The following is a 20,226-nucleotide window of genomic DNA, read 5'->3' on the forward strand; positions in this document are numbered from 1 at the left end:
AAATCATGGTGTTCACCACGGAACTCTTTTCTACAACCTGTTCCAAATGTATTTAGCACAGGGAACACAATTGTTTATTTTTTAATTGGTTGGTTTTCATTTTCTGGTATCAATACTAAATAGGTTCTGTCTGAAATAAAAAAAGTAATAATGCATTTAGATACGTGGACAAAAATGTTTTTATTTTTGGAAATGGAAGAATGGGCAACCTCTTGATTTCGGTTAATTAGCCTAAGTGTTCTCTGGGATGGCCACACTTCCTGTTTGTTCTTGTAAAAACATGAAGGAAATTGTGAAATGGTGTGTGTTCTGGAACTGGAGAGCCTGTACAGTTTAGTCTATGCTGCGTCATAGACACACTTGCACTCAAACATATATTTATATGCACACAAGGGCACACATGCACTCTCACACACATGCACGCAAACACATACAAACATAAACACACACACACACAGCCATGCACATGCACGGACACACATGCAAGCGTACACCCGCGTACACACACGCACATAAACATACACACACACACACACACGCAGGCACACCCACACACACACACACACACACACGCACGGGCGACCACACGCACGCACACACATACGCTTGGACACACACCCACACACACAACATGGTTTTACAGCTCCTAGACAGGAACTGGTGGTGTGGAGCATCATAGTTACTGATTCCATTTAAAGGGACTCTGTAAAGAAGGGAAGGGAGAGTGAGTAGAATAATCCATTAGACCTGCAAGGCACTGTACTATGAAAGCAAAAAAGAAAGATGCGTTATCAAGCTGTAGAGAAGCATTTTACAGTGAAACTGTAAGTAACGGTGAAGGCATTATATTTCTAGCCAAACAAAGCCATTCTATGCATTTTTATTATGTTTCCAAATCAGTGTCGCATGGCTTAACAGGATGGCAGTTGGAGTACAACCCGGCTTCACTGTATAAAATGCAAAAATTGGCAGGGCACTCATGCAGAGAAATTAAATAACAAAGCTTGCACTTTGTGGGGATATTTATTTTAACAGGATTTATTCGTACGTTAAAGGGACTGAAGATCCTGTTTCCTTTCATACCCTTCCACTCGGAAATAACACACAGGAGATTACACTCGGGTCAGTTTGAAGGAAACCATGCGCACTCCTTGACCATGAAGATGTCGTGTTTTAAGTCTTATTTTTCTGCACAAAAGGAGTTTGATATTTTTGGCATAAGCAAAACCTCTTGTTTCTTAAGAAATATGTAGAACATATGTCTAGAAAATTTAAAGTCATTTGAAAACGGTCTTGGCCTCATTTTTGCTCTTGTGACTCATTCCCCCCCCCCCCCCCCCCAATGCAAGCTTTTCACATTTGGACTCCTCCATTAATCCAAATGGATCTGTATTCAGAGAAACTTTTCTCATCCATTAATAACGCCTTCATGAAATATTATCACTTTAAACATTTAACCTTAATTATGACCTTTGTGTTGTGTGTTGTGCAAGTGTCTAATATACTGTTATATGATGCTATATGTACATTTATATGTACAATATACTGTTATATGTACATTCATACGGTTTATACTATTATTTATACATATACTATTCCATGCCACATTATGCATGGCATGCATGTATTTTCAGGCATTACATTGCTGTGGCTTGCTTGTGATTTGCTTTCTGATAGACCCTCTGAGTGTGAGCTTGGTTGTGCTTGTGATCGGTGGAATAATGGTATTTGTGTGCACGTAATTGTGTGCATGTATTTGTGTGCACGTATTTGTGTGCATGTATTTGTGTGCACGTAATTGTGTGCACGTAATTGTGTGCACGTATTTGTGTGCACATATTTGTGTTCCCTGTTGTCTTCCTCCCGACTCCTGTCAGGTGTCTGCTCTGTTGCAGCAGACAGGAGTGGTATGAGAGACTGGTGTACCAGCATCTCCGCATGCATGCGCACGCACGTGCACGCACATTCACCAACTCTCTAACGAGGACCCCCCCCGGGCCCCACTGACGTCAGATCCACTCCCCAGCCCCCCCCCTCCGCCCCAAAGCCCTCGCCTTTGCTCTGCAGGCTCTGTTTACTTCGCAGAGCTGCAAGCCTGTGGGGAATCAGAGGCGTCCCAGGCCCGCCCCGTCAGTCCCTCCCTTACGGCCCTGCCAGGAGCTGGCCTGCGCGGTGAGTGTGGGCTGAGGGTGTGGATGTGGCTGTGCCGTCCCCTGTCCCTCCTGCGGTGATTCAGGGCCCGGTCACAGGGGCAGTTTGTCTCTCCACAGCCTTCGAAAACCCACGAGAGCAGCAGCCCGGTCTGTGGCATAAAAAAAATAATAATAATAATAAAATAAATTTATTGCCCTTCCTCAGAGAAAGAAAAAAAAAAAGTGCGTAACTTGATGGTAAAAAAAATTATAATAATCTGACCAAATGTTTTTGTGCAAACAGTATTGACACGTGATGAGCTGATTTTCCTGGTCTTAAGAATATGGAGTTTGTTTTTGGGCTGAAGCATCTTTTTTAGGAGGTGACCCTAAACATTCAAAACATGCCATTGCACTTGTACTATTATATGTTTCGTATGCAGTATAACATTTTGTTTTAGTCTAGAATTTTGTTGCTCTGATGATGAATTCTGGGATAGTTAAAGCATGACACTGTCGTTCAGATGAATAATCTGAAATATCACCAGACAAAACAAAAAAGAAAAGGAAAATGGGAAAAAAAGAAAAGAAAATAGAGCTCAGATGAACATTACCTGCGTCCCTGTTCATTTTCCTCTTCAGCACAGGCCGGGTGAAAGCAGTGTGCTTTAAGCTGTGTGTGGCATAATAGTTAGGGAACAGGGCAGGGCAAGTCAATAGTGTGGGTTTGATTCCCAGGAGGGTTGTTGCTTGAGCAAAGGTATTTAACCTGAATTACCTCCGTTTGGATGTGCGTGTGTATGTATGTATATATATAGTAAATTGATTGTATGTGAAAATGTAATCTGTGTCAGTTGCTATGGATAATAGTGTCTGCTGAATGTGCTAATGTAAGGTAATATTTGACTGCAGCTTGTGCTCGGGGTGAATGTGCCTCTGTGTGTGAGGCCTGCTGTTTGACGTGCTCGGGTTTCTGTGGGTTCTCCTTGAAAGCGAGACGCCGTGTGGTTTTCCTCTTGCGTGGAGGCTGCCCGAGGTGCTGCAATCCCAGCCGGTTCAGGAGGGAAAAACCAGGTCACTGTGTTCCCCCGGATACGCACAGGGGCCGTGGCCCAACGTGGACCATACGCTCCTACAGAGGGGGGGGGGGGGGGTAACCAGACTGGGTCAAGCTGGACCGCACTACATCTGTGGTCAATTTCCCTCAGTCTGAAAGTGCTGACAACCACCGCCCCCCCCCCCCCCCCCTCCCTCCCCCCCATGCCCGACACGCTCCTTCCTTAACTTCATTTCTCTCCTTCGTCAGACTTCACATGTTTTTCATTGAAAAAAGGAGATAAAAATGCTGAGCCTGGAATTTGCGTTTGAGGATTACATCAGGCACCTGGCAACGAGAATTGACGGAGATAAAGTTTAAAGCCTAGCCTGTCAAAGCCTAGCGGAAAAGCACACGGACTTTTCCGACCTTTTTTTGTTTGGAAAAAGTCATGTTTCCTGGCTTTTTAGGGTTTCGTTCAGGAGTAGGGATGTGATATGCCTTAGCGAGGGACAGAGGAAGATACTACTGTCTGCCAGAGAAAAGGGTGGCTGAAATTATCATTAAAACAAATATGAGAGGAGGAATGACTGCCTGGCCCCCTAGTGGCCACAACTGCTAATTATATCGAATCCTGTCACCGTGCACAACATATACTGTACAGTATCAGCGAGGGAGAAAATCTCTACTCCTCTACTCATCAAACAGAACACATTCTTCTAGATGGCTGTCTTGGAATGAACGTCAAAGTGGAAAATTATTAGAATAATGTTCCACTTTAATGCGGATTTGGAGCTTTAAAAAAAGTGAAGGAAGAAGTCTGATTGGTCTTTGTGAAATGGCTTTATTCGTGACTGATTCGCACCGCAGCTGTAATGCAAATTGAGGCGATGCAGAAGTTTCACACTTAACGTGGCATCCCGACACTCTGGCCACAGTTATGTTAGCTTCGGATGGTGGCCATTTTTACTTCTCCTAAATCGAAGATTCAGTCCTGTCATGATGTTCCTGACATCTGGGTAGAGCGGAGAGAGCTGCCCGGAATACGGGTGGGTTGGATTAACTTCAAGTGGATAAGTGTGCAGCAAACTAAGGGTATAGTAGTGAGGGTTAGTAGTACAGAAGTAGTAGTTAAGGATGCGTAGAGGCCAGCGTGGAGTAGACTTATCATAGAGAATGAGTGGGTTAGTGGAGGGAGGGAGGGAGGGAGGGAGGCAGGGTGGGGTTGTGTGCAGCCCCTGTGCTGCTCTGATGTGGGGCTTGCTGGAAGCAGCTGATGATATTTATCGGCCTGCTTGGAGGACGGCCGCAGAGAGACAATGCTGTGCTTGTGTGGAAGTCAAGCAAACCCCCCCCCCCCTCCCCCACCCCCCCGCGGCTGCTCAACCTGCAGGGGCTACAGAAAGTGGGACGTCCCCATCACATGGGCCCCCCAGTCTCCTTAGCCACATGATGGGGAGAGAGAAGGCTTGGGGTGAAGGGGGAGTGGGGTGGGGTTGGTTTGGGTGGGGTAGGGGCTGGTCTCTTAGCAGCAGGAATGATAGTACTGGCATTTCAAATGTCTGGCAGTCAGCATTCTCAGTGTGCACAGATTGCTGAGTCACACCTAAACAACCGCAGACAGACCATTGAGTCACCTCTGACTGTTCACCTACTGACTGCAGACTGACTGCCAGGTCACCCCCCACCGGCCGCTTGCTGTGAGCAGACTGACCATTGACAGACCTCTGGGCCACAGTACGGACTGACCATTGACAGACCTCTGGGCCACAGTACGGACTGACCATCGACAGACCTCTGGGCCGCAGTACGGTCTGACCATTGACAGACCTCTGGGCTGCAGTACGGAATGACCATTGACAGACCTCTGGGCTGCAGTACGGACTGACCATTGACAGACCTCTGGGCCACAGTACGGACTGACTATTGACAGACCTCTGGGCCGCAGTACAGACTGACCATTGACAGACCTCTGGGCCGCAGTACGGACTGCCCATTGACAGACCTCTGGGCCGCAGTACGGACTGACCATTGACAGACCTCTGGGCCACAGTACAGACTGACCACAAACCGACTGGGGGCCGAGGTTGATCACAAAAAAATAAGTGCGTGGCCGACCGCTTGGTTGACCACAGACCGAAACACTGAGTCACCGTATCGATTAGCCGTGGAGTGGAGTATCCTGTGATTCAAGCCGCGGGAGGCTGTGCTGATGGAGGGGTTTTGTAGACTGATGAGCCGCTCTGTGCAGTTCATGGACTCATGGAGGCATGCACACCCATATACAGTATGTGTATTTGTGTGAGCACATGCATGTGTCCTGGTTCATCCATTATGGTGGAAATATGTAAAGGCACCTCCAAGTTTGCCTGAGTTGTTCAAATAATGCTTTTTGAATCGTCAGAATTTCAAAGGTTTAAGTTAAAGAAAATCCTAATTCTGTGTTCTTGTGCTTTTTTGATCCCTCCACTGTTCAAAGATTTGAAAACACTCAATTTGCTTAGTTGTGGTTCTCATGTCTTACTTGTCACATCCTGCATCCCAAACAGCCCTTGTTAACTACTGCACTGAGAGTGGCTATGGTTGCCCTGGAGACCTAAAACGCAGGAACATTTTAGCAGGTCGGAAGACTGCCATCTACAAGTTGGTATATTTTAGCGGGCTTGTGTTTTTTTAATTTTTTTTATTTTTTTTAACAATGCTGAATGTTGAACAGAGAAATTTGCTTTCAAAATGTGATTTTGGAGTGTAGTTCCCTGTTAAGCATCTGTGGCTAGGGAGGGAAACCCTAGTAGCTGGGGTGTTGGGAGTGCTTCCTTCAACCCTGAATGCCTGATCAGTGTACTAAGGCTTCATTTCCTGTTCACGTCATCGAAACTAACACCTCTGGATAAGTTATAAGACTGAAAGTACATAGGAGCTTATTTTGTTATTGTACTCAGTATTGTACTGTATATAGAGAGGCTTATGTTTGGATATATAGTATGCATTTATGAACTGTATGCTACGTTCTTAACACTGTTTTTTGTGGGTTTGGCTAGTCCCCTTAGTTCCAGTGAAGGCAGATCTCAATTCTACAGCATACAGTCACATTCTTGACGATTATGTGCTTCCCCAACAGTTTAGGGAAGGCCCTTTCCTGTTTCAGCATGACAATGCCCCTGGGCACACAGCGAGGTCCATGTAGAAATGGTTTTGTCAACTGTGGGGAAGAACTTGACTGGCCTGCACAGAGCCCTGAATTTAGCCCCACCCGGCACCTTTGGGATCAGTTGGAAAGCCAACTGCGAGCCAGGCCTAACCGCCCAATCAGTGCCCGGCCTCACTAATACTCTTCCGGCTGAATGGAAGCAAATCCATGCTGCAATTCTCCAACATCTAGTATAAAGCCTTCCCAGAAGAGTGGGGGTTGTTATAGCAGCAAAGGGTGGACCAGCTCCATATTAATGCTCATAATTTTGGATGAGGTGTTGGTTGTCAGGTGTCCACATACTTTTGGCCATGTAGTGTGCACACTTACTCCTCTTCTGAAAACACATATTGTGTTTTTGGCACTGCCGATATTGTGTTGGTTTTCTGCCTGACTTTTTAGTGGTGTTTTATTACAACCAAACCCAGCTGTGGTTCTTTGGCGTGTTTGTCAAGCCTGGGTCACGCTGCTGCGTCATCACACGAGTGTTGCACGTGCGTGTGAGTTTCTTCAGTTGGCAGCGTGTTCTCCAGGAACACGTTTGTCTTCTCGTACAGTATTTACTGCAAGCTTAGCGCCATTCTGGCACAATATGGGACGCCGGCATGTAACCTGAGAGTCCTCCCAGCACACAGACTCCAGCTGACCCCGCGGTGTGAATGGGAGGGACCTCTGGACCAGAGCCTGGGGGCACACGCAAGCCTGACAGACTGAGTGCAGAATGCAGCTAACACACACTCACACACACACATGTACACACACATGCACACTCACACACATACTCACACACACACACACACACACACACACAGACAGACAGATACACACACACACACACACACACACACACTCACACACACACACATGTACACACACATGCACACTCACACACATACTCACACACACACACACACACACACAGACAGATACACACACGCACACACACACTCACACACACACATGCACACACACACACACTCACCCAGCCTCACAGACAGACACAGACACCACAAACACACACACACACACACACCACACACACACGGATACAGACACCACACACACACATACACACGGACACACACACACAAACACACACACACACAGACAGATACAGACACACGCACCCAGACTCACAGACAGACACAGACACAACACACACACACACGCAGGTATGTTATAACATTATGTTTTCCCCTTAGCATGCACGCAATGAGATTCACACACATTTTTTAAAATTCACATGCATACAAGTACACGTACGAAGATATGTGTGTACACGCTTGTGCAAACGGACACAGACGCACACTTTTAGACAAATACTCTCTCTCTCTGTCTCTCCCTCTCTCTCTCTCTCTCTCACACACACACACACACACACACAGCCCTACATTTCAGCTCCAGGACGTTCTGCTCCGTGCCTCTGTGTCTACGTCATCCTGCGTCTGCATGGGACTTGGGTACACGCTAAAATAGCTCCTGGAGCTGCAAACCTGTAGTTTTACCACCAACACTGAAATAACGTGTGAAAACGTCGAACAGATAGTAGTACACTGCTTCCCTGCATTATAAAAGTGATTATTTTTCTCCTCTCATTTAGCATGTTGTCTTAGTTTTTATAAGGCTGTTTTAACAGTTCGGTCCATCAAGCTGTGGATTTGAGATTTTTCTGCACCGTTGAATAAAATGAATATTGGATTAGGTGTTGCGCTGACGCAAGGTCAGGGGAACTGTATATGGTGTAGCCCATTTTGTATTAGTGCTCACTCTTTGCTCTGTGGTAATTGTCGATACCGGAATGACAGGTTGTGCCTTTTTGTTTTCTGGGATATTTGTCAAATTGATTAAATATCCTGTAGAATTAAAGCTCAGAGTTATCAGAATGGACTCAGAAATGAACACAGAATGCAGAATACTGTACTCTAGGTCATAGTTGTTCGATTTCTCGTTTGTTCCTCGTCGAAAATATGTGATTAGACAGTGCACAGGAATTTTTTAGATTAGATTGTGTGACTCTTGTAACAGGTAATTTATAATTATGTAATATAGTTTTATGTTAGATTATCTTATTGTTTCTGGTCTGCTTTTTTAATTAATTTTTTAAATGATCATATTAAAGGATTCTGTCTTCTGACACAAAGACACATTAGTGTGTAGCTATAATGCCTAAGACATTTTTTTTTTTATTTTTTTATTTTTTTACTTTTGTGCATATACTGGAAAATTCACAAAGCAATTCAGATGCATTTGTTCCACTCTCTCCCTCTGTCCCTGATGAACTGATGGCTCTCCTAATGGAGAAAAAGATCTCCCTCACATCCCAAACAGGAATATGTTAAGGACATCAAGGGGGGATGTGCACTTTATTAGGTCTTCCTCTGCTCCCATTGGCTGGATCTATCGCTTTTATTTGGCAGACATGTAGACTGAAGGCCACAGCTGTGCGTAGATGACGCGGAAGAGCTTAGAAACCACACCCACCATCTTTCAGTTTGAAAAAACCGCACTCCACCTACCCCAGCACTTGAAATCCCTAAACTGGCATTATGAATGCAGTAATTAATCTGTTAATCTATTTAAACAATTTGTGGAGACGCCTTTACTGTGGACTGTTGTTTTTTTTTTTTTCATTATTATTATGCACGCTAATTGGGTCTCTGATGAAAGCTTGTGTAATTGATTGGGAAGCCACTGGCCAATTATCTGAACAAGTTGTGTTGTGTTTTTATTTTTGTTGTTGTTGTTGGTGGTGGTGGTGGTGGTGTGTGTGTGTGTGAGCGAGTGAGTGAGTGAGTGACAGTATTACCCACTGTCAGATATTCTGTCAGGTGATGAAGCTAGCCTGGCCAACAAATGTTTCATATACAGACTTTTTTAATGTATTTTATTATTATTTTTTACTATTTTTTATCTCTCAACTTAGTCTTTCTAGTTTCCCACTAATCAAAGGTCTGCTTTCTTTCTTCACAGATGATTCCTCCTCAAAAGAAGTCAGCAGGGTAAGTATAACGTCTTGTGTGTGTGTGTGTGTGTGTGTGTGTGTGTACGCGCATGCGAGTGCAAAGGACAAGTCTTGTCTGATGCAAGACTGAATTCATGTGGGCTGCTTCATCAATATTAGCTGAATGTGAAATGGGATGTGTGGGGGTATAGTCCCGGAGTTTTGGTGTACTGCTTTTCATATGTCATCAGAGCACACAATGCCCTGTTGGATCAAATCAAATCAATTTTCTTTATGGCACATTTTTCAGAGAACTGACACAAAGCTTTACAGAGTAACAGAAGGAACACTAGCCTGCATAAGGTAGGCAGTGGTAAGGTTACTCTATGCTGAAATAGCAGTGTGTGGTTGGGTTTTTGTGTGCTGCAGACCTTGCAAGCAGAGTGAGGCGCAAAGGATTATGGGGAAGAGGGGAGGGGCTAGGGGTGTGTACCAGGGGGCCCCTCAGTGCGTCATTCATACGTCTGGAAAAACAGGATGTGGATGGATCGCGTCCCCGGAGGTCGTCCTAATATGCCTCTTGCCCACCGTCCCTTACTGACCCCTTCCAGGAGAAAAAGAAAGGGAGGGAGAGAGAGAAAGAGAAAGACAAAGAGAGAAAGAAAGAGAATGAGGGAGAGACACAGACACAGTCCATTTCTGTGTCTGCTCTCTCTCTCCCTCCCTCTCTCCCTCCCCCTCTCACTCTCTCTGTCTCTCTCTCTCTCTCTCTGCTCACAGGGCCCAGTGTTATGTAATAATATTCTTGCGCAGATTTCTGGCAGTTGTAGTGAGAGTTGCAGAGTGGTTATGGCCTCTCTGTGGGTGTCAGTGTGCCGGTTGGGCCCTGGTGTATAATTTGGCAGGAGCAAGGGGTGAAGGGAGTAGGTCGGAGTTGAATAAACCAATGCATGGACCATTTCCCAGAATGCCAGAGAAAGACTTCAGAAAAGACCAATAGTAGAAGGAAAGAAGCCAAGGCTGTGTGCCCGCAGCTTATGTTTGTTTGCCACACTGGCTGCATGTCAACAGTGCAGTCAATTGGCATTCTGGTGTTTCAGCTGAAAACTTGGCTTCTGCTTGTGTGGATTTGATTTGGGTCCTGTTGAGACATGGCATGTACTGTTTTTCATATGAATGCTTTTTTTTTTTTTCCTACGCCTTAATTGGGTTGGGAAATGCATCACCGTGGCAATGCCGGAGCAGGAAGGGGTCCATCTCCTGGTAACCGTGTGGGGTTGTGTGACGTCCACGAGTTCGGCGACTTGCATGGTGTGTTTCTCTCTTGTGTCCAGCAGTACCAGGACAGCAATATGCAGGGCGTGGTGTACGAGCTCAACAGCTACATGGAGCAGCGTCTGGACACTGGAGGGGACAACAAGCTCCTGCTCTACGAGTTGTGCAACATCATCAAAACTGGTAGGCCTCAGCTGGCTGGAGCCCAGTGCTGCCCCGCCCACGTCCTGATTTTAAAGCTTTATTTAACTGATGACGGCCCAGTTCAGGATTATGATTTCCTACCGTATACTGCTGCTCTGTCCACTGTTCTGCACTGCTGCTCCACACCACTGCTCTGACCGCATCAAGTGTGTCGGAGGAAGTGTGAACATACAAGTTTAACCTTTGAGCTTTTGACCTTTAACCTTTGGCAGCTGTAACCCCTCCATAGCCAGGGGGACATCTGACAGTTGAACGCTCATTAAGCTTCCAACAGGGACTTGTTATTGCACATCATGTCGGGGAAATGCAAACACAGGTTCTATTATGGCCGGTAAAACTTGGATCCTCTTCTAAGGCTGAATGCCATTTGCGCTTGGAAGCGGGCGTACTGGGCTGACTTGCATTGTGCAACTGCCTCTCTCTTTTTTGTTTTACAGCCACGAAAGCCGATGGATTTGCACTTTATTTTCTTGGAGAATGCAACAATGTAAGTACCATTTGAAAAAAAATAGTCTCAGTTCTGGACTGGAGACAATCACAACACCCTACAACGCTGTCCTCCATTGTGACAAGCAACTTAACTTACACACTTTTAATTTGGGCTGATGGTGGAATTTCAGTCTGTTGCAGAACAGAGCTATCCTGGCTCTGTTGAAGTGAACAAAGGTTGAATAGCCCTCACTGAAATCTTAGTCTATAAATTATTTTATGATCTGCAGTGTGGATTAATTCAGTTTGTTAGAGTTAAGAGACTTTGATGATAGATATTGTTGCCCTTCCACTGCAGCAGCAATGTAGATCAAGGGAAGCAGATCCAGTTTTGCTTTCAAATCCAGTTTTGCTTCCCTCCGTTTCCCCTCCTCCCGCTTGTCTCCCCTACTTGCCTCTGCTGTGATGTCTGTGGTACCACGGAGTCTGAAGGGGAAATTATACACACTCTTTTTGTTGTTGTTACAGCTGCCTTGCCCGGTCAGGGCATAGACGCTTAATAGTTTTCATTGTCTTTATTGGTGTCTCAAAGCAGAGTGGTCAAATAAACTGAAACAGCTATTTTGTGTTAACTGTAGTTTTTACACTTACAACGCATACACACACACACACATGCACACACACACACACACACACACACACACAGCATTTCTTTTATTTTATCAGATAGTGGTTGTAGTGAAAACAGTTTTTGGAGAGGAGAGAACATGTACTGTTTTTGGGTGCTTTCCAGAGTTTATGTTTGTTCACCCCGACTGGAGCAAAGGAGGGGCTTCCAGGCCTCATCCCCTCTGGCCCCATCGCGTTTGGTACCACCATCGCCGCCCACGTCGCCAAGACGCGCAAAACACTGCTGGTGGAGGACATCCTGGGGGTGAGGGCCGCGAACACGTCCGTCTCCTCCGCCGTGTCAAAGCCTACACTCCCGTCGTTGCGTCCCACTGTGCCATAGCCTACCGTACGTCCCAGCCAAACCAATGCTTATGGCTGCAACCAGGTAACATTCTTCCCACCTAACAAAGCCGCCATCTTTGCCTTCTACGTCGTCATGGCCTACACCAAGTTCGGCTGGCCCCACAGAGTCCTAATCACTCCACTGGTTCGTTTCTTACACCTCTGTTCATCACTGAAAGACTGAGAGGATTATTCCTCTGACCTACTTTGATTCTTTCGCATCTAGGACATATCTTACCTTCTCAGCAAGAACAGAGACTGCCATTTTAATTGTTTGCCCTGCGGTGTGTGCGCGCGTGCGTACATGTGTGTATATATAGCTAATTATCTAATTATATATATATAGCGAGCTTCATAATGTTTGGGACAAAGGGCACCATTATGCCCTGAAATGAAGGGGCTATGTATAAAAAGTGCTGTAATTTATACATGGTGAAACCAAAGTGTATAAAAATACCCTTAAATTATAGCACTTCAACCATATTTGAATATTCGATTATCAAAAATGATGGAGCACGGAGCCAAATCAAGAAAAATATAATGTGTCTTTGTCCCAGACATTATGGAGCTCATTGTATGTGTCTAATTTAATGTGTCACATAGTAAAGGAAACGTCTGGCTAACTTGCTGATTAATTTAGGTTGCTAAAATTTTATAGTCAGCGCTTCATGGCTTCAAGTTGATATACTGTCAACTAAGATGGTGGCAATCAGTTGACGTAGCTGTAGTAGCGGATACATTTCGGGATAGATTTGGATGCCATTTCCACTCTTGAAGTCTTGAGGTAAAATGGGCAAATGGCTCCTGCTGCTATTGCACACTCCTGTACAGGTTCGTTGATCAGTGGTCTTAAATCTGTTTTTTCATGATAAGGAGATCAACAGAGGTGAGCTACAGTGTCCAGGGTACAGTAACTTTTGGAATCTCAAGAAGTATTTTCCATGAATGTCAATAAATGCTGTCCAGTATTATTACTCTTATTATATCTTCCTTTGGCACTGTCATGTGTTGTCTGATGCATTGTGAGTAATTGATGAGGACTATAGCTGAGCCACAGGTTGTCACTGACATTGTGAGATCAGAATTGATGCTACTAGCACTATGACAATGTCTGTGTTTCTTCAAAATAGTTCTTGTGAATTCAGTTTTGCATTTTTTAAAAGGGTCATGCATTTGCAGGCAACACAAAAACAAATGACAGTGTCGCAGTCCCGTACTTTCAAAGTTACATTTATAAACACAGTCGGACAATATGTTCATGCAATCACAATGGTAAAAGAGTAGCAGATGGATGTAAAGGCTTCCTGTGGAAAGCGGCACTACTTTACTGGACAAGCTGTACAGGTGTGTGTTGCAGGTGCTGTAGGACAGGGCTCCCGCGTGATTCCGTGTGCTGTCCCGTGTCCTCTCTGCAGGACGAGCGCTTCCCCCACGGCACAGGGCAGGACTCAGGGAGCCGCGTTCATTCTGTTCTGTGTCTACCCATCCTCACCGCCATCGGAGATCTCATCGCCATCCTGGAGCTCCACCGCCAGTGGGGCCGGGAGCCCTTCAACCTCAGCCACCAGGAGGTGAGGCACGGAGGGAGGGAGGGAGGGAACAGCAGGCTGTGACGGGGAGAGGTAGGGTAGGGTGGGGTGGGGTGGGGTGTGTGAGGGTTTAGGGGGAGGAGGTGGTCAGGGGACCAGGTACATGGGAGCTACAGGGACTTATTAGGGAGATTAACTTGAACGTAACAACTTAGCACGTGTCCATGTGTTTCTGATTCCCCAGGTTGCCACGGCAAATTTAGCATGGGCCTCTGTGGCCATTCATCAAGTGCAGGTATGTTGTTCAGACCGAATGCAAGAAAAATTTTGCTTCTTTTGAAGGCTAAAAGCTGGTCTGTTTATCTTTGCTTTGCATCCATGTTGGGAGCGAAGTTTTGATGAACTTTCCAGCAGTTCTACACGAGGTTCTCCAGAGTGGACGTGTTGCTAACGCTAGCAGTAAGATGCATAGCATGTGTGGCGTGCAACAGTTACATTTCACATACCTTTTGTTATCATTTCTGCTGTAGACATTGTTTATCTGTCTCATATGAACGGAAATGGAACATTTAAATGTTTTTTAGTGAGCCAGTAATGCAGTCTTTTATTTATTTATAATATTTTGGACTGTGTTATAGCAGGCACAATGGATTATGTACATGGTTATAGGCAAACTAGAAGGCTCCTTGGCACAGCAGACTTGTTTTCGTGTATGAGCTCACAAGCTGCTCTGTGCTGATTATTTCTAAGTGCGAGTTACCGTGCTATGTCGGGCACGCTTGCGCCTAGCACACGTGTTTTTGCGAGCTGCTCGGCTCGGTATGCATGTTATTGAGTCAGGGTTGACGTGTTGTTCTGTAGGAGTCGCTTGGTACAGTACATGTGTTTGTGAGCTGCTCCTGAGTCTGAAATCCACGGTGCACTGGGACTGTGCTGTTAGTCAGCTTTCTCCCTAATCAGCGGCACTGTGTGTTAAACACCTCTGTCTCCCGAGGACCAATTACCGCGCGGCAGCCTTGTTTGTGAATGAACAGTTGCTACTGGTTAATGACACGGACGTCTTGGCGTCTCCACGCACCCAAGACCACGCTGGGCGCCGGACCATCTGGCGGGGGGACCAGAGTGACGTCTTCCAAGACCACCTGGGATTCACGGGGCCCTGGGTCCACATACCTGGTCACATTACTGTTTAATGTACAATAGGTCAAATATGACCTCTTGACCTTTAAGTTTTGAGCACGTGCCAGGTGCCTTATGTTATTGACTGAGCTGTTTATAATATAGCAATATAGGCATTTGGTAGACCTGCTATCACAGCTTACATTCTTTTAACATACGTTACATTCATAAAGCTAGATATTAACTGAAGAAATTCAGGTTATGTACCTTGCTCCAAGTTTCGCTCGTGGTGTCCCACCAGGGAATTGAACCCACAACGTCATGGTTGCAAGCCCAGTTTTATTCAGAGTTCAGAGGTCAGGCTCCAAAACATGACTGTTCCTATTGAATCCTCCAAGCTCAGCTTGCTTAGCTCCAGTCACTCTGTTGGACACACCAATGATGGATTATGAATTTCATGCCAAGGATTATGCTTGTTTGTAGATTTTTTTGTCTTTTTCATTAACTACGTGTCTGTGTCCCACCAAACAACAATATTCTTATAGTCATTTAATTATTTTTAATGTTTCTGCATACCTCTGTATAACATTAATATGCAATATTAATTCCCTCTGCTTTAGAACATATGTTGTTTTCCAATTTACTAGTGATCACATTGGTTCAGTCTCACTACAGCTGCATATTTCAGATATTATTACCTTAATACGGTTCTTCCAGATTCATATTTCTGATTACACCTGGGAAGATTTCAGAACAGCAACACCATTGTTTGGGTCTGTCTCGCTCTTGCTTTTGTTCTCTTTCCCTCTCTATCTTTCCATTCTTCCCTTAAACTTGTTCTTTGTCTCCCCAGGTATGCAGGGGCCTGGCCAAACAGACTGAACTCAATGACTTCCTGTTGGATGTTTCAAAGTAAGAATTACTTCCTGTCACATGGGATGTGGGGGTGGGTGGTGACAGTGAGAAGCTCAGGCAGTACATAGGAGTGGTGGTGGTGTTGAGAGCACAAGATTTATTTCTAGTGGTATAAATAAATATTAATTTATTTTGTAGGTATAAATCCCCTGATGGGGGAATTGTACTCTACTGTAATTGTACTGTGTCCTTAAGTGACGGCAAAAAGTTGCAATTTCTAACTGTCATTGCCTTACTTTGTAACTGTCTACATAAGTTTACATGTAGACATTTACGATGCAAGGCATTGACTGTTAGGTAGGGATATTAAAACCATTAATGCAATGAGGCAGGGTTGTTATTGTATATTAATGCTATATCTTAAGGCTTTTTTTCTATCTACCGTGTGCCACAGTAAATAACTTGTGATTATATGAAGTTTTTTGTTTTGTTTTATTTGGTTATTCGCAGCCAGCAGTTGAAATGCATTCACAGTGGTTTATGACTGTAATGGAAGAGGCCCTGGTGCTTTCTTCCTGTTGCCACACCAATAGCTATAATTCTTCATTAATTTCATATGACTGCAGTAAAGCAAGAAAGAGTGCTTTTTAAATGTCTGACACAGCTGTGGCTTCTCTTTCTCTCTCATTTGTTTTCGACAGAACCTACTTCGATAACATCGTGGCAATAGATTCACTACTTGAACATATTATGGTAAGTGTATTTGGGCTTAGCTGTTTATGTCAGATATATTTGATGTATTTATTGACTGGGAGGACTGCAGATTTGCCTGCTATGCCCACACTCTTAGGTCTTCTGAACCTTTTTCTGATTGGCAGTGAAATGTCCTTCTTGTTTATTTATCCTATGATGAAACATGTCTATCCTAATGGGAGTGGCCTCTTCCAGGATTATAATGCCCCCATCCGTAGGGTATGAGAGGACATTCAAAGGTTTGATGAGTATGAAAATGATGCGAATCAAATGCTATGGCCTTTGCAGTCACCAGATCTCAACCAAGTTGAACGCCTATGGGAGATTTTGGAACGCCGATATGTTAGGGAGTGCTCTCCACCACCACAATCAAAACACAAAATGAGGGAATATCTTTTGGAAGAATGGCATTCCGTCCCTCCAGTAGAGTTCCGGAGACTTTTAGAATCTATGCCAAGGTGCATTGAAGTTGTTCTGGTGGGTTGTGGTGGCCCAAATCTTTATGTTGGTTTTTCCTTTTATTTGTCACCTGTCCATATATATATATATATATATATATAATGCTGTGATATGACACAGGGGTTTTATATGCAGTAATTCTATAATGGAATGCACTGGGCTTATTGGTTGGCAGCCGGGTGTAATGTCTCTTGAGCTCACATTAGTCAACATTAGCCATGGCAGAACATCAGGTCATGTGATCCAGACGCCATCTTCAGCTCTGGCGACAGCCGGCTACTCGGTTTGGTAGCGAGCGAGAGTGCTCTTTGTCTCGCGTTGAGCAGCTGAACAGCTGACACCTCAGAGGCCCCATCCAGCGGCAGGTACGCTGGCAGGTACAGTCTCAGCTTAATTAGGCTGTAACGAGAGTTGGGTAATTAATCACCGTGGGGATAGGTTTTATGTTGATCTTTAACACGTATTTGCTGTTTGCTCTATGGCTTTCAGGGAGACACTGTGTCCTGGTTCACCGTGTGCCCTTTATTTAAGCAGCCTTTTTTTTGTTCATTCGCTAGAAAGTAGTGACGTCACTGACCAAGCTCTGAATCTAGTTGTCAGCCTAGTTTCCCTTCCCTGTGAAACCCCAATCCAACACATAAGCGACAACAATGTTCAGCACTCCAAAAAAAAAAAAGAAAAAAGATCAGTACAGTTTGAACTTGTGTTGCCCTGAGGGGGTCCTCAGCTGGTGGTCAATAAATCTAATGTCACCCTTACAAATAAACCTCTGTAGTGTAAGCATGTCTCAATTATAACACTCCATAATTATTACACTGTCTTCACCTGCTTGCCCTATACCTCAATCTGTTGTTGTTGTTTTTTTTAGATTGCAATTTACAGTTTTCAAGGTATAATTTACAATTTAGGCATTTGGCAAGCCTACAAAGGCATCTGGCAAGCTTGCTACTTCGGTGTTTGCTGATGATTAGAGTTTTTCCGCCTAATCTTCCCTGTCTGACCGCTTGGCAGGTGTCATTGGCAGGTGTGACTTTTCATAAACACTTAGGAATTAATTTGTGCGGTGTCGCCGAATAGTTTGACGGAGGTTGCCCGGTAACACGCTGCCATTCCGCTGGGTTGTCAAGGTCAAGCGTCCCTGCGGTTCTTTGGGTTTCACCCCTGGCCCTCCATCTTGTGTTGCAGATATATGCAAAAAACCTGGTGAACGCAGACAGATGTGCGCTCTTCCAGGTGGACCACAATAACAAGGAGCTGTACTCGGACCTGTTCGACATCGGGGAGGAAAATGAAGGAAAACCCGTCTTTAGGAAGACCAAAGAAATCAGGTGAGCGAGGAGCAACTGGTCAAATTTCTTTTTACTTGACTGCCAATTTTGGGATGGGTAAGAGGCCGTGCTCTGTCCCTGTAAAAGATACCCCCCCCCCCCCCACCCACACCCAAAAAAAACTGATGTTATTTAATTGCCTGTTTAATTTAATTCTGGTTTCACCGGTTTGGTTCCACATCATGTTCTCCTTTCTTGTTTGCCGCTGTGGTTTTGTTCGCCGGTGGCAGCTGGTTGTTCGGTAGCCGCTGTACAGCTTTGCGCCGGACCTGCGGTGGTAACCTGTTCCTCACTGCGCTGCCCGTGTCCGTGGAGCGCTGCCCAGCGTTCAGCAGAGAGCCCTGGCACAGGGAGGAGGTGTTAAACCCCTCCGCGGCGTGGACTCCGCGCGCCGTGACAGGCCTCGTTCCCGTGTAATGTGCCGCTTTGCAGAGTGTGCCAGTCACCCCACGCTCCCGCCCTCCCCTAAAATCCCTCGGACTAAGAAAAAAGTGGGATATGGTCTGACAGGACAGCCGAGCACAGCTGTCACAATTATGGCCAACTGAACCCCTGGCTGGTAGAGCCACAGGCCAGGGATGTGGAATATTTTCAGTTGTGGATGCATATTATCCATTCAGGCTTTGCTGTCTTTAGCCAAACAATATAATTGGTACATGAAAGCTGTGTCCACTAATAAATGTCCCCAAATTTCCCATTTTTTAATCCCATATTTCCCATTTTTTTCAGGTTTTCTATAGATAAAGGAATAGCGGGGCAGGTGGCCAGAACGGGAGAGGTTCTGAATATTCCAGATGCCTATGCAGACCCTCGCTTCAACAGGTAAAATAAAAAACCGTCCCGCAGTTCTCTTCATTTACTCTCTAATCCACACGCTACGTTGCTGCGGGTTGCAGACAAACTGATCCAGTATGGTTTGCCGCACATGTGGTTTGAACACTTGACTTAAATCTTGAATTTGTTTATTTTCCAGCTATTTTTGTTTTTACTTGGTGTTTACTGGATGGTTGCATGGTTTTTGTCCAGTTTTTGACTAGGAGAGGTTCAGATTACATTTATTTGGCTCTAGGATTTCAGGCTGTAGAATGAAGTAGAACACAGTAGAATGAAGCCCACTACCTCCCCACTGCCCTGTTCAGCTTCTTTGATGGCTACACAGATGTCCCATTTTTGTCTGTCGATGTGATATGAGATATGATTTTGACTTTATTTATGGGGCAGTGTAATCATGTGAGGTGATTGGTTAGAGGACAGAGTTATGTCTGCGCTCACCGATTCCAAATTAAGGCGAGGCTGTGGAATTTTGGATTTAATGAAGATAGTTTATTTTAATGTTCTAACATCAATTGAAAAGTAAATTTCTACAACATGAGAGAAATAATATTTTAGTTGAAGCGATTTACCATTCATATAACATCTTAATATGTGACGCTTAACTGGTCATTGTCAGTGAAAATTGTCATCATCATACATGAATGTTATAATATGACCATGGGGCTATAAAAGCACTTGCTCAGTTGATAAATGAGTTGATGTTGCAGTTTTATTTTTCTCTGTTCTGCCCAGAGATGTGGACCTGTACACTGGCTACACCACCCGGAACATTCTATGCATGCCTATCGTGAGCCGGGGGACCGTAATAGGTGTCGTACAGATGGTGAACAAACTCAGCGGAAGTGCCTTCACTAAAACGGACGAAAACAACTTCAAAATGTTTGCTGTCTTTTGTGCACTGGCCTTGCACTGTGCAAACGTGAGTATCCTGTACATTTGAGTTAATTCATCTACAGGAAGTGTAAACTCAATTTTGTTTCCCCCCAGGCATTGTCATATTGGATCTTAAAATTGACTTTAAAATCTCTGAGAGTTGACAGATTTGACCAGGATCAGCTTATACCTCGATATACTCTGGAGTTTGATGTGAGATATGAGAAGGAAAAAAGATAAAATTGACTATTAAAA

At 44.8% G+C, this 20,226-nt stretch overlaps 1 protein-coding gene across 7 annotated transcripts in view; it reads left to right on the top strand.

Moving 5' to 3' along the window:
• pde10a (phosphodiesterase 10A) overlaps window positions 1–20,226 on the top strand; it is an 88,756-nt gene that overhangs the window by 57,573 nt on the left and 10,957 nt on the right. For 4 of the 7 annotated variants that reach the window (XM_035400047.1, XM_035400049.1, XM_035400046.1 and 1 more), the window contains 11 exons: window positions 9,329–9,357; window positions 10,634–10,757; window positions 11,216–11,265; window positions 12,001–12,141; window positions 13,637–13,792; window positions 13,995–14,045; window positions 15,723–15,781; window positions 16,426–16,477; window positions 18,122–18,264; window positions 18,994–19,086; window positions 19,831–20,017. In XM_035400047.1, coding sequence (XP_035255938.1) covers window positions 9,329–9,357; window positions 10,634–10,757; window positions 11,216–11,265; window positions 12,001–12,141; window positions 13,637–13,792; window positions 13,995–14,045; window positions 15,723–15,781; window positions 16,426–16,477; window positions 18,122–18,264; window positions 18,994–19,086; window positions 19,831–20,017 — 1,085 coding nt within the window. Of the gene's footprint in view, window positions 1–9,328; window positions 9,358–9,609; window positions 10,758–11,215; window positions 11,266–12,000; window positions 12,142–13,636; window positions 13,793–13,994; window positions 14,046–15,722; window positions 15,782–16,425; window positions 16,478–18,121; window positions 18,265–18,993; window positions 19,087–19,830; window positions 20,018–20,226 lie in introns of all 7 variants that reach the window. The other 3 variants (XM_035400048.1, XM_035400045.1, XM_035400050.1) reach the window with 2 other exon arrangements.

The sequence above is a fragment of the Anguilla anguilla genome, chromosome 18, assembly GCF_013347855.1.
Source record: "Anguilla anguilla isolate fAngAng1 chromosome 18, fAngAng1.pri, whole genome shotgun sequence".
Lineage (NCBI taxonomy): Eukaryota > Metazoa > Chordata > Actinopteri > Anguilliformes > Anguillidae > Anguilla > Anguilla anguilla.